Raw genomic sequence first — 14,385 nt, forward strand, 5'->3', positions numbered from 1 at the left:
AGCCTGGTTTCTTTAATTTTATAGCAGTTCTTTCAATTTCACAATAGAAAACCTCACAACTTTCACACTGCAGCATCTGCATTTCTTCCTCTGAAGTGTGCCGTTAGAACTTGGAAAAAAAAGTAGCTGCAAAAATTGAAGAAAGACTATTTTATTGGCACTTTTGGATGGGGTTAATCTAATTCTTTTTTGCAAAGAAAGTTCTGTCAGGGTTTTTTAATTATTTTCATCATGAATTAGTTTTTATTTATTAAGGCGTTTTGGTCAAACAGAAAATATCTTTACCTCTATATATTGATCAGGAAATGTGACAAAGAACCTATTCCCTTAAAAGCAGTGTATCTCTAGTGGTAAAATAATTATCAGTTGTTTTATTTTACCCGTCATCTCACCAGTGTTCACTTCCTGCATTCGTATTCCACATCACTTTGGGAGTTACAGTAAAAACTCTATTTCAAAATGTTTGAATGTAGAATGCAAGACGACGGGAAAGTCTCTGTGGAGACCAAAACAAAAAATAAAAGCACAAAGTGGTTTGAATAATAAACAGGGATTTCATGTTTCTAACAAAAACCAGATCAACAAGCTGTGAAAACATTATGGCTTCAATACTTCATGTTGCAATGATAAAATCCATGTGAGGCTTTTTATGGAGCCTTTTTCAGTTGTTTATGAGTCTGAGCTCTGCTGAATCAGGAGGAAGACAAGCTGAAATCACAAGGTAGGAGGCGGAAAAAGCTTACAGAGAAAAAAAAAACTCAACTCTCCAAGCAGCAGACGAGGAAATCTTGAGGAGGAACGGAGTCTCTGGCCTCCAGATTAGGAAAGCCGGACCGGCTGCTGCTGGAGTCTCTAACAATACTGTTTCTTCCTGCTGTGCTGACATGAAGCATTGCAGGGATGGATATCGCTTAGCTAAATACTCACACTTTGTTTAGGTAACTGCTCAACCTTAATTACATTTCCTGCCTTGGCTATAGGTGTAACAATAAGGAGAAACCTACATGTTTTCATAAAGAAAATGTCAGATGAGATTTTTGGAGCTCCTGCGCTCACAGTGTGATCGAGGCTTCTGGCACGTTTAAGTGTAGTAGAAGGAACAAGTTAGCACGGTATTTAGTCAGTAATGATGTTTTCCCCGATCAGTCATGTATTGATGACCTCCTGTCCTCTCCTCTGTCCCCGTCCAGCCCATAAGAGCAGCAGCAGCAGCGTGGTGGTGCAGCAGGGCGAGCTGGAGCAGCGCGAGGGGCCCCGGGGCCGCTGGGCGCCCTGCCACGTGGAGCTGACGCCCTGCGAGCTGCGGCTCTACACCCTGGACAGCGCCGCCAACCGCCAGCTGGGCACCGCCTACTCGCTGTCGCACTGCCAGAGCGTCATCTCGCCGGCGCCGTGCGGCCCGCCGGGCCCGGCGGCGGCGCCGGCCGACCAGCGCACGCTGCAGGCGCTCTTCTTCAACAGCACGCGCCTCCAGCTGCGGGCGGCCAGCCAGCGGGAGGCGGCGGAGTGGCGGCGGCTGGTGTGGGAGACGGTGCAGGCGGCGCGGCCGCCGAGGCCGGACGGCCGCCAGTGGACGGCGGAGAATCAGCAGGCGGCCCAGTTCCCCGCCGCCATGTCGCCCTCCTCGTCGCCCTCGCCCTCCGGGCTGGACACCAGGCCCGACGGCGACGGCGACGTCCCCGCCCCGGCCGAGCCGCCGAATCCTGGCGTCCCGAGCCGGCCCACCAGCCTGCCCCTGTTCCCCCCGCGCTGCCAGGACGTCCTCAGAGCCGGCGTCCTCCACCGGCTGCTGGACGGGAACGCCTGGCGGCCCTTCAGCTTCGTCCTCACCAGGTCGGCCCTGCAGGCCTTCCCGGCGGAGGGCCGCGGGGGTGCGTCGCAGCCCGTCCTCCAGTGCTCCCTGGCATCCTGCGTGGCGGTGCAGCACGAGCCCGAGCCGGAGAGCGGCGAGCCGGACAGCGGCGAGCCGTGGACCGAGGGGGCGGGGCGTTTCCAGGCTGTGTTCTCCAAAGAGGTGCTCCGACTCCGGGCGGAGGACCAGCCCACGGCCCGGGACTGGGTGGAGGCTCTGCGGGAGGCGGCCGGGGTCCAGAAGCCCCCGCAGGAAGAAGGGAGGGGGGCGGGAGACGCACCGGCTGGCCTCCAGGGGGCGCTGCTGAGATCCAGACCGTCCAGGGACCGGAGGCAGCGGGACGCCCAGAGGGCCAAGCGCCAGTCCGTCACCACCAGCTTCCTCAGCATCCTCACCTGTCTGGCCGTGGAGAAGGGCCTCACCGCCCAGAGCTTCAAGTGTGCCGGTGAGTGGCCGAGCAGAACACACACACACACACACACACACTCACACACAGTCTGTGACAGACAGTCATGTCTGGCCGGGTTTGGGGCCCCTTCTGGGTGGAGTCTGCATGTTCCCCCTGTGCATTGATGGGTTTTCTATCCATTTATTCAGCTTTTCACTGTGGCTTTAATGTTTTAATATATATCTGTGTGTCTTATTGTCATGCACGCCATGCAACGTTTGAGAAATACTGATTAATTACCAGTATGTGTAGTTTTAGTGCAGACACAGGTTTTGTGTCTCATACCAGCTGAATCAGTTGGTCGGTGCTGATTTTCCTATAATGTACCATATTGGCCCGAATATAAGACGACTCTGATTATAAGACGACTATTTTTCAAATATAATTTTGTGAAAATAAAAATATGTTGAAGACAATAAGGTTACTCATAAGAGAACTTTTTATAGTATAATTATTTAAACATTTCACGTGATTTAAGATGAGAAAATATTACTGCAGTATTAAATAAAAAAATATATATTCTCTTTCTCAAAATAAGCAACAATTAAGTACCCTCAAAGGTTCAATAACTGCATTAATGGTGTAAATAACTTCATAACCATCAAATTCTAGTTCTATTCAACTTCATGAACATTAATAATTCAGCCCTCCTGGATGCTGGGTTCAGTTTGGCCTGTAGAGAACAGTTCTTCAGAGAGAAAGCAGGAGATTTCAGCTGCTCTGAGCTTTTATTACTTTCTCCTGAAGGCTGTAAAACTGAACCAAACCAGATATACATAGAAGTGAACAAATACACAAGGTGGATCACAGCACACATCACTGTCTAGAAACAAAACAAGTCAGTATTTAAAATCGAAGCCGCTAGCTCAATGCTAACTATTAATGGAAACCCCATTAACATGCTAACGGAATTAGCATCTGAGTTGAAACTTCAAAACAAACTGACAAACTCACAAGCATCAGTTCCACCTCCATCCTGAACATCAACTAAGTATACTCGAGTACTGACAGGCAGATATTCTCGATGCTGTTTGAAATGAAGCTCAGAAAACCCCCCAGCAGCCACACTGCTCAGTCTTCTTCTCTCACTGCTGCAGGCTGACTCTCTGTCCAGCTCACTAGCTCCCCCTAACGGGGGGCGGAGCCACTGCATGCAGCAGAGGCAGCACAGCTCACCGGGACTCTGGCTCCATCTAGTCCTCCATCAGAGCACCACCCCGTTTTAGAGAAAACCATTCCTGGAAAAAAATATCGTCTTATATTCGGGCCAATGCGGTAGTTGTTAAATTTTAAACTATTAAAGCATGATGAGGCCACGTGTTGCTCCTTTAAATCATGGGAGCCCTCTGTTGAACACATACATGGGGGATCTGTGATGGTTTTATATATTCCTGTTGGCTCTTTTGTGTTCTTCCGAACCCACTTTGTGTGGGTTTTTTTTTTCAAAGCCACGTTCATTACCACCTCTCCCTTCTTTGTTATGATTATTATTCAAGGTAGTCTTCATACCAGGCACTTGGTTAGTCCTATAAATGGCAGGCGGTGCTTTTGCTCTCTGGGTGTGAATCATTGGATTTCTCTCTCTCTCTCCCTCTCCCTCTCTCTCTCTCTCTCTCTCTCTCTCCCTCAGAAAGGCTTTGAATAATGACCGCTCACCTCCTTTTTTTATTTGTAACAACTGGCTTATTAATGCAGGGCTGATTTGAAAGGCCAGCTGAAACAGGAACAAGGGCCGGGGGCCGTCTGGGGGCAACTGATGATAATTGGCAGGCTTAAAGCACCGGAGGAGAGGAAAAATGGACGAATGAATGAATGAATGGGGGTGAATGAAAGAGGCCTGGGGATGCTACAGTGGTCAGCCACCATCAGAGCTGTTAGAGGACTTCTGGGCTGAGCTGGATGGAAGGGACAGCTGGATACGTCCATTTTCTACAGAGAAAACACCTTTAGTCACTCAGTGCAGTTATTTCCCTCCTTTTTTCTCCTTTAAACTCACTCTCGTAGCCTTTCCCTCCTTTTGTCCGGCGCTCTCCTGCATCACCCCCTCATTTGTTCCACTGTATGCCTTCTTAGCCTCCTGCTGTGTCACCAAGTTGAAACTGAAAAGTACTTTACACCAGTTAATTGAGCCTTTACGTTTGGTAAATCCAGCTTTTTTTAATAAAGTTCTCAAATTAATGAGTTACATTTTTATCTATTTTTGCAGTGTCCACATTGTTCATGTCTCCATTGGATTTGTAACAGTGAATCTACAGATGGGCCATAATAAATCCAGTTTAACAACACGGGAACACTGGTCCTCTGATGTCCGCCTGAAGCTGAATCAGACCGTTTCTCAAGAAAGCGACGACTCTAAAGATCTTTTGATGGCTGCGATCGCAGCGCTTGATGTTGGGCGTGCTACTTTAGGTCACGGTGCTATCACTTTGAACTTGTTTCAAGTCCTCCCTTTGCATATGCACCTTACTTCCATCCATACATACGCAGTAATTGCTTATTTAACATCAAAATGTATAATTTATTCAGCTAATTAGATATGAGAATTACAGCATTTCAGATTCTCTTTTGAAGGAAACGGTGTTCGTTTGAAGACTGACTCCACACCAACCTCACCCCTCCCTCCCCCACTCCCTCCCCAACAGCCACCGCCACCTCACACACACTCCCGCTCAGTGTGTCCTTAGTTTTGGTGACCCCTGTCGTCGCGGTGGAGCACTATCCCAGGCCCCCAGCAGGCTCCTGGGCGGGGGGTGGGGGGGGGGTTCTGGCTGGAGTGGGAATCAGAAGATATTTGGGAAGTGATGAAGTAAGAGGTGGATTCACATCAAAAGATGAACACACACACACACACACACACACACACACACACACACACACACACATTCTCACCGTCTTGCTCATAGCGCCCTCCAATTGTCCACGTTATTATTTGAGTGTTTAGCCGGTACGAATGAGACACATCAAAGCTCGGGCTGCTTTCGTCTTTCAGTTTTAATTCACATAACGCACACACACACGCACACACGCGCGCGCGCGCACACACACACACACACACACACACACACACACACACACACACACACACACACACACACACACACACACACGCATGCACGCACCCCAGTGTCCTGTCAGAGGTGTGGTGGTTTGAACCAGTGGCGGGCAGATGAAAGCATGAGCCCCTTTCTGCCCTGATGTCCCTCCTTCTCTCTCTCTCTCGCTCTCTCTCTCCCTCTCCCTCTCTCTCTCTGTCTCTCTCTGTCTCTCTCTCTCTCTCTCTCTCTCAGGTCAAAGTGACCCTCTCTCACTACAGAGAGCTGCGGTACAATCGGTGGACCTTTGAGCTATGTTTGAATTCCCATTCATCTCTCGCTGCGTCCCGCTCTCTTCTTCATCCCAGAAAGACACATAAAAGATCAGAGCCTTGCGGAAAACGCTGTTGTTACTGTGTGCCGATAATGGAGGAAGGAAAACGTGCAGCTGAAGCTGTTAGTGGATTCTCCAAGAATTAACAATGTCCCATCAAAAAGACTGAAGTAAACAGCTGAGGAAACAATCCCTCATGAGTGATTATTAACCTCAGTATTTACATGCCAATAAATGCAGCAGTTATTTAATTAGGCACTTATTTAATAAATACTATGATACAGTGTAAATGAAGGCTTTGTTTTGCTTCACTCTCATGAGTGTGAACATACTGTATTTAATGCCTCAGAAGCTTAAACCTGATGAGCTTTGTATGTTTTAATGTGCTTGATGTATTTGCTGAGACAGTTCAGACTTGGGATACATGACCATGTGTAAAATGCCACCGTTACCAAACCTTTTTCCTCTCAAAGATAAACACTTGACCAGTCCAGTAGCTCAGTCAGAGATACGTGGCATCTTTTACAGCATCTAAAACACTCATCCCCACACACTTTACTGTCACCAAGCAAGTCGGCAGACTCTGTTTCACCAAAACATTACAGTGAAGCCAAATACATCCAAATACACAATAATTATTATAATAATAATAATAATAACTTTATTTGTATAGCACCTTTCAAGATCATTGAGTCACAAAGTGCTTTACACATCATAAACAACAAGGGATAAAAACACAGAACAAAAAACAACACAGAAACAGGAAAAGAGACAACAGAATCACAGAGAAGCAAGACTGTAGAGATGCGTCTTGAGCTGCTTTTTAAAGGAGTCGACAGTGTCCGCTGATCTTAGATTGATTGGGAGGGAGTTCCAGAGAGTGGGAGCCACTACCTCAAACGCCCGGTCACCTTTAGTTTCCAGTCTGGAGCGAGGGACTCCCAGCAGACCCTGGTCGGAGGACCTCAGGGACCTGCTGGTAACGTAAGGCTGTAACAGATCTGTGATGTAGAGCGGTGCCTGGCCGTGCAGAGCTCTGGACGTAACCACAAGGATTTTATAGTGTATTCGAAACTGAATGGGGAGCCAGTGGAGAGCAGATAGGATTGGAGTTATGTGGGACCTCCTGGGGGTCCTGGTCAGCAGTCTGGCAGCGGCGTGTTGGACCCCTGCAGGCGATCCAGAGACGCTTTGCTGAGGAAGGTAAACAGCGAGTTGCAGTAATCCAGGCGTGAGGATACAAACGCATGGATAAGGATCTCCATCTCAGCTTGAGACACAGTGGGCCTCAGTTTGTCTGTTCCTCAGCTGGAAGAAACAAAAACGAATCAGAAGTTTACATGTTGGTCCAGAGTCAGAGCCTGGTCCACAGTGACACCTAGAATTTTAACGGAGGCTTTGATCACGGAGGTATGGCGACATAAGCCATCTTTGATCCTAGGCACAAGACTGGGAGGAGCAGAGATAAGAAATTCAGTTTTATCAGAATTTAGCTGCAGAAAGTTATTAGCCATCCAGTTTTTTATCGCCGTCACACAGTCGCTCAGAGCTGACAGGGAGGCAATGTTGCGGGGTGAGAAGGAAAAATAAAGCTGGATATCATCAGCATAGCAGTGATAAGAGACACCTTTAAAGCTATAGTGCGTAACTTCGGTCGCCCTCTAGCGGAATTCTGTGTTCTTACAACAATAAAGCCGGCGCATCCACATGACGTACGCCCGGGTGTCCGCAGTGTCCCCCCCCCTCCCCCTCTTCCCCCAACCTGCCACGGTGATTCGCGTTTCCACAGCGCGAATCACCGCTGGAAGCGGTTTTTATTCTGTGTGAATAAGGACAGCTGGTGAAAAAAAGATGGACTCTTCCGAAGAGGTAATTATTGTTTTCTTTTTTTTTTTTTCTTTTTTTTTTTGCCACAGAAACGCAAATAGCTTATTACCAACGGGAGACAAGGTGCCTGCTAGTCTGTAACTGACAGGTTAGTGGATGAAAAGACCCAGTGGTCGTCAGTGGAAATAATTTGTTGTCCGTTGGTCTGCAGTAGCTGCTTCTTGGTGAAAAACGAAGTGTTACACACAAAGTACAGTGTTTCCTACAGGAAAAGAGTTTGGCGGCGGGGGGGAGCGTGTGGTGTCGCTGCTAACGCTGCTGGCTGTTAACGCTGCTGGCTGCTAACGCTGCTGGCTGCTAACGCTGCCGGTGTTCGACGGTCTGAGAGGTTGTTTTTTTTTCTCCTCTCCGTTGTCCGGTGCTGCACAACTTAGCGCGGGCGGGGCGCCCAGACTGAACCCTGAAGTAGCATGTGGCTTCCTCGGTCTGCCTGAGACTGTGAGCTGAGTCTGTTGCTATGAGACCCTCCGCCCGTCCTCCCCCTCCCTTCTTGTTGTGACGTAAAATGCGTAATTTCCTGCGCGCCAGCGCGGGAATGTCGCCGGTCGACACGCAAAGCAAGAATTATATATATTGAAAAATCCCGCGACATGTTAGAGGAGCCGATCGGCTTAATCTGCATTTTGTCATCTTCACTCGTAGTGGCCTGGCTAAAACGGACGTTCATGGACTTTTAAAGTTACGCACTACAGCTTTAAACTGATTAATTATTTGCCCAAGAGGAAGCAAATACAAGGCAAATAGAACTGGACCAAGGACTGAGCCTTGGGGCACACCACAGCAGACGGGTTCAGATGAGGAGGCAAAGTTACCAATTGAAACAGCACAGCTCCAATCGGAGAGGTAGGAAGAGAACCACTGCAGGGCTGTCCCCGTCACCCCCACCCACTGACCGAGTCTCTCTATCAGTATGCCGCGGTCCACTGGATGAAATGCTGAGCTGAGATCCAACAGCACCACCACCGCACAGCCTCCTGCGTCTACATCTACTGCCGCCTACATACACAAACCAGAGGAAGCCTTTAAAACGAAAAATAATAGATGGTTCTTTTCCAGATCAACTCTTAATTCTACAAAGTGTCTTTCTTCAACATGTGCCTGTGTGTTTTCGCCCCACTGCTCCTGGGCCAAACGGAAGCTTTCCTGTTTGATAGTGAGAAGACCACAGTTTGAGTGTGAACAGTTTGCATGTTCTCCCAGGATTCCTCGGGGTCTGAGTGGCTTTCAGTCGCCCTCTGGTGTCAGCGTGTCTCTCTTATTCTCATCTGGCGTTCTGTTCAGGTTGTACTGGTGTGTTTTGCCTCCTGTCAGCTGGGAAATCTGTGTTTGACCAACTTTAGGAAAGCAGGTTAAAGTGATCAGTAGAGGTTTCAGCAGCTTCACACTGTTCACGCACTGTCTTTATGAGTGTTGACCTTTCTTGGAAAGTAAGTGGAAAAATATTTTGAACTTTTTGAATATTGTCTCAGAAAACAAAGCAAATGTCCCTGTGTCGCTACGGTTTGAGCCTTTAAGGAAGTCTTGGTATGTATGGTGTACACAGAATTCAGCTGCACTGGAAAAACCAATAAACACTCTATTTAGCTGTTTTTGCGCTCTGGGCTGAAGGTTTTCCTGACGGCCGCCGAGGTTTTGTTTTGGATATGGTCAGACTTGTTTCAGCCCCTTCACGTCTTCCACTGTGCCCTCTGCACTTCCTGCTGAGACTTCCCTCCTGGCCGGCCACGCTATGCGCTGTGGTCAAAGCACTTTTCCCCGTCTGCGTGGGTGTGTTCTCTCCTCGCGCTCATGATATAGAATTTGAGGTTGAGGGTAAAGGTTGTTATTCAGTTTGCAAATGTGTGCAGGCTGCGTTGGTACCAGGCTTTGTTCCTCTGGCCCCAACAGCAAACGGACCAAATTGGAGGCCGGAGTTGGCCAGAAAGCCGGTCTGGTGGTCAGCTGCTTCCTCGAAGTGACACGGTGTTTCTCAGACTGCTGGCCTCCAACCAGCGCTGTGGTTTCTTTAAAGAGCATCCACCCCAACAACAGCATGAGATCAGCGCTATAATTACCCCACCGAGATCCCAGTTACACACATGCATTCGATCACAGATAAGACTGTGCTCGGATTAGTTTTTTCCTCCCATATGGAGTAAAAGTTAGAAGTAATAATAATTGGTGTCGAGACTGAATGGAAATTATAGATGTCGTTTGGCTGCAGAGACCTTCAGTGAAGGGTTATTTTAGGGATCTGGTGGATTTGTCAGTGATGGTCGGAGTCAGGCGGCGCTCAGGACCAGCAGAGACCTGCACTGCAGGATTAACATATCTCTCCGTTATCTGGATTGACAAACCCTGACTTAAGCAATCCTTGATAAGCGGATTTCAAACACATCATTCAGGCTAAAAGCGACACTGTTGCTGCAGCAAAAGTCCAGGAAGGAATGCAGAGAAGTGCCGGAACGCTTGACTCTGAGCGATTATATGGTCATATATGATTATATGGATCTTCTTTGGATCCTCAGAGTTGTGCTCGGCAGTGGGTGTGAGGTTTTATTTGCGTGTTTGTGAGAAATAAAAGGAATTTGTCCTCTCAGTGCTGATTAGACCGTTGTCTGTCTCTGTCAGACATCAGATAGTCGATCGACTCGCTCCTCTGTATTGTCTGCCGTCCCGTTTGATCTCTCTTCTTCTCTTTCAAGCACTCTTATTCCCTCTCATCTCTCGATAGCCTTTTGCTCATGTCTTCTCTCTCTGCTTTCTTTTTTTAGAACGTGTTTGTAGTGCAGAAACACAGCTGACGAGCACGCTGACACTTGTCCCTCTTCCTCCGTCTTTTCCTTTTTTTTATTTTTTTGTTCCGGCAGCCCTCTAAGCCGCTGTTTTCCTAAAAAACCTGATAACAATCTTCTTTCCTTTTTCTTCTGCTGCCTGTCCTCATTCACCGCGCTCCGATAGCGTGGATAAGGGACACCTGTTGTCGACGCAGCGCCGTGTGCGATCAGGCAGCAGGTCCGGGTGTTTGGGTGAAGAATGACCTTTGAAGAGTCGGGAAGACAAAGCGCCGCGAGGGAGCCGTCGGGCTCTGCCCCATTGAAGTCTCCAGTGTTGTGACTGCCGGAGATACCCAGCCTGTCGTCGAGTTATTACATAAAACAGATCAGACGGGTCGATTTTGGCTAACTAGGTAGTCAACAGGTGGTTTCGACGCTGAAGGGTCGGATAGAGAACGTTCTGTGACCTTTAGATTTCCGTCTGGGTGGAAGATGACCGCTAGAGAGGCCTGTTTATTCCACCACACTGCACTGACTGCCCAATTTGCATAAAAAACACTCCGATATTTCAGTGCGCTGTTGAGCTTTTGGTCAGCTTGGAGCTCGCTGCTGGTATTTTCTTCTCTCGGTCCGTCCCCGGCTTGGCTTTAATACGCTGTGTGTGTGTGTTTCACATTCAGCCTCTAAATCTGTAAAGGAAAACAGAAGTGAGCAGAAGTGGGGTTTTAAATTTACCCTCACATCCTGAAGGTTTCTGGCTCAGTGGACGACACTCGCTGCGCCGTTGACGATAGAAGTCTGAAACAAGCCAGCAGTGATAAGATCAGCAGTGTGTACGATGTCGTTTTCCTTCCCTCTGTTGCAAATCGATGCGATGTAATCTTTGTAACTCCTGAATGTAAATAAGAGGAGGTAGCTGAACCGCTCCCTTGGTCTCCAGGCTGCCAGCGGCCGGTCGGCCTGTCCAGGGGGAAGGCCAAGGTGTGTTACTACAGCGGCTGGTACTACTGCCAGAGCTGCCACCAGGACAACTGCTTCCTCATCCCGGCTCGCCTGCTGCACAACTGGGACACCAGCAAGCACAAGGTGTGGACACACCCCCCTCCGTCTGTGGATAACGCCTCATGTTGTGTTGCAGACCGAGCTCCTCTGGAGACGCTCAACAAGTTAGTGATGAAACAGAGAAAAGAGAGGAGCAGCGTTTTGTTTTGACGCTCGCATAACTTTGGAACAAACTGCATTTATATTATCATTTAGTTCCATTTTCCTTACTTTTTCCGTCAATTGTTTAGTTTTTTGTGAAGGATTCTTATTTTTTATTATTATTTCCAATTTTTCAAGATGGCTGCATCATGAAACAATGGCAACAAAGCAAACAATCTTTCCAGGAAAGGTGAATTTCATTTGATCGAGGACCAGAAGAGGAGTTTCTTTAGAATTTTCTGACTCTCAATATGAAACCACAGCAAAGATTAACATGATTTGAAAAATGACATTCAGTTCATCTCTTCTCAAACTGAGTTCTACATAGCTCTTTAATCTGATTTGATCATCTTCTGACACTGGGTGTTCTTGTAATATTAATATTTAGTTTGTTCTCTGGTTGTACCTCTGTTCACACACTGCCGGCTCATGTCAGCGGTCTGGTGGCGTTTATGGATTTATTTCTTTTAATTTCCTTCAATTAATCTGAGTACAGTGCAAGAAGTCAAGTTTCTAGTTCTTAGATCAGCCTTGAAACTTTCCAAATGCCGTTTGATTTCCTAATATATTCTATATTTACAGTGTGAATGTAGAAAGAGCACGTTTCAGAGTTTCACTTTCCACTTTTGCTAAAGGTGAAAAAGAAAGATAAATCATCCAGGAAGTGCAGAGACACATCAGAAACAGACACACAGAAGATGAAAGGAGGGAATTTCATGTGGAAAATACCAAAATATTTCTTTTTAACCATTATTTGATGCCGATCAGGATCGAGTGTTTCTGCCGCGGCGCTGATGTGAGCTCCGCCGCTGTCCTGCAGGTGTCCAAACAGGCCAAGGAGTTCCTGGAGTTCGTGTACGAGGAGCCTCTGCTGGACGTCCAGCAGCTCAACCCCTGCCTGTACGAGCACTGCGAGCCTCTGAGCACGGTGCTGCGCCTCCGCCAGCAGCTCCAGTCGCTGCGGGCCTACCTCTTCAGCTGCCGGGCCGCCGTGGCCGAGGACCTCAGGCGGAGGTGGGCGGAGCCAGACGGGCGGCGTGTTTATGTCTGACTTCATAATGTGTATATTACCACAACTTCTATCTGCTTGCATTTCTGTGTGTGTGTGTGTGTGTGTGATGGTCGGAGGGAGACGGCTGTTTATCTGAGGGGGTTCCGCTCTGAAAGCCTCGTCTGAAGCTGACGGATGCTTCCTGACCCCGTCCTGCTCGTTAATACACTCCGTCAGCCGACGTCACCCGCTGTGGAGTTTTCCTGCTAGATTCATGTTTCATTCAGATAGTTTTTTGCAGCAGTGGGAAAATGAAGCCTGTCTGGAGGACGTATCAAATCCAGTCGATCGGTTTGTTCTGAACGTGCATGTTGCTCATTATGCAGTCATTCTTCATGCCGGTCTGCTTCAGGCTTTTTAAAACAACATCCTGAACGACTGATTCTCCTATCAGACGGAGATAAAGGTGTGTAAAGTTGCACTTTGCTGCAGCTTCACCGCTGTGTTTACTCCTGTCCCATTAGCGAGCGCCGGCCGGCGGGCCGACACTTCCAAACAGAGCGGGATTGATGAGCGCCGTGGCGCTAAAACCTCCCGGTAGTGATCCGTCTGCTCCGGGGAGGGGGGTCTGGACAGAGACACACACTCGCAGGAAGCAGTGAGGTCTGCAGCAGGTTCGAGAGGCCGGCCGCCCTGTGGAGCAGCTGTCAGTCATTATCAGAGGATCGGCTGGTCACCTGATCGTACCTGCAGAATACAGACCTTTGTTTTACCGTCGGAGAGGTGAGACTTGATAAGGCGTCATTAAAATATCAGGTGATCGTCACAACGCACACAGCTGGCAAGCTTCGTCTTCTGGAAAGCTTCTGTTAAAAACAAAGAAATGCAGGTTTGGAAACATGAAATTGAAATAGTTTGCCTTTTGCAGATATTTGTTTCCAAACAGCAAAAATCAACGCTCTCACAAAGTGGAGGTTCCCGAACAATCTGCTCTCAGTGATGGCAGGAGGTTTTATGATAATCTGCTGGAGTGGAAACAAACACTACAATAACACACCATCAGGTCTGCTTCAAACACTGATGTGTGTGTGTATTTGCACAAACACACACACACACACGAACCGGTGTCTGCTCTTTGTAAGCTAATCTTGAAAAGTGTTTTTTTTTTCTTCTTTTCTCCTCAAGTGCTTTCATCAATATGAGCACACACTCTAAGGGAGGTTTCATCTCAGTCAGGACGGTGTGTGTGTGTGTGTCTTATGAAGTGGTAACCATTGGTAACGTGCCAAGCAGAGTGAGATATCAGTTGGTCCTGTCACTGTAAGGTGTCTGGCTCACACACACACACACACTCCCACACACACACCTTGTGTTGTAGTGACACTCATCACAGCTTTAGACAGGCCTTAGCATGGTGCCATCCGTCTTAGTGGTCTGAGGGGAGGCCTCAACACACACACACACACACACCCTGTGTGTATGCACTAGCTCTCAGGTTTGACCATCGCTCCTGTATTTTCTGCCTTCGCCTCTCCGTCTCGTGTTGTTAAGGTGAACTGAGCATCATGTGGTTCAAAGTTTGCTTCATGGCTTTAATTTGGCGCCGTGAATCAAAGATCTGGTTAAACATCAAACGTGAATACAATCGATTATGTAACGGTTGTTTCATCAGGGTCGTGATTGTCGTTTTCTCATGCTTCCACATGTGATCAGATGAGTTTCTCAGGACCAGCAGGAACCGTAGACGGAAAATTCAGAAACAGAGTAAAACTGAATAAAAATATGTGAATGTAGATAGAAGTACGCACCTGTCAGGAGTCATCTTAACCTGCAACTGAGATTCAGTTTGTTCACAATTCACAAAGAGAACTAATCACTTCTC

The 14,385-nt window shown here is 47.9% G+C and overlaps 1 protein-coding gene across 3 annotated transcripts in view; it reads left to right on the forward strand.

Annotated features, from left to right (window-relative positions):
• plekhm3 (pleckstrin homology domain containing, family M, member 3) overlaps positions 1–14,385 on the forward strand; it is a 32,375-nt gene that overhangs the window by 6,079 nt on the left and 11,911 nt on the right. For 2 of the 3 annotated variants that reach the window (XM_030112399.1, XM_030112398.1), the window contains exons 3-5: positions 1,191–2,297; positions 11,250–11,395; positions 12,333–12,526. In XM_030112399.1, coding sequence (XP_029968259.1) covers positions 1,191–2,297; positions 11,250–11,395; positions 12,333–12,526 — 1,447 coding nt within the window. The remainder of the gene's footprint in view (positions 1–1,190; positions 2,298–11,249; positions 11,396–12,332; positions 12,527–14,385) is intronic. The other variant, XM_030112400.1, reaches the window with a different exon arrangement.

Source organism: Salarias fasciatus, chromosome 16 (assembly GCF_902148845.1).
Source record: "Salarias fasciatus chromosome 16, fSalaFa1.1, whole genome shotgun sequence".
NCBI lineage: Eukaryota > Metazoa > Chordata > Actinopteri > Blenniiformes > Blenniidae > Salarias > Salarias fasciatus.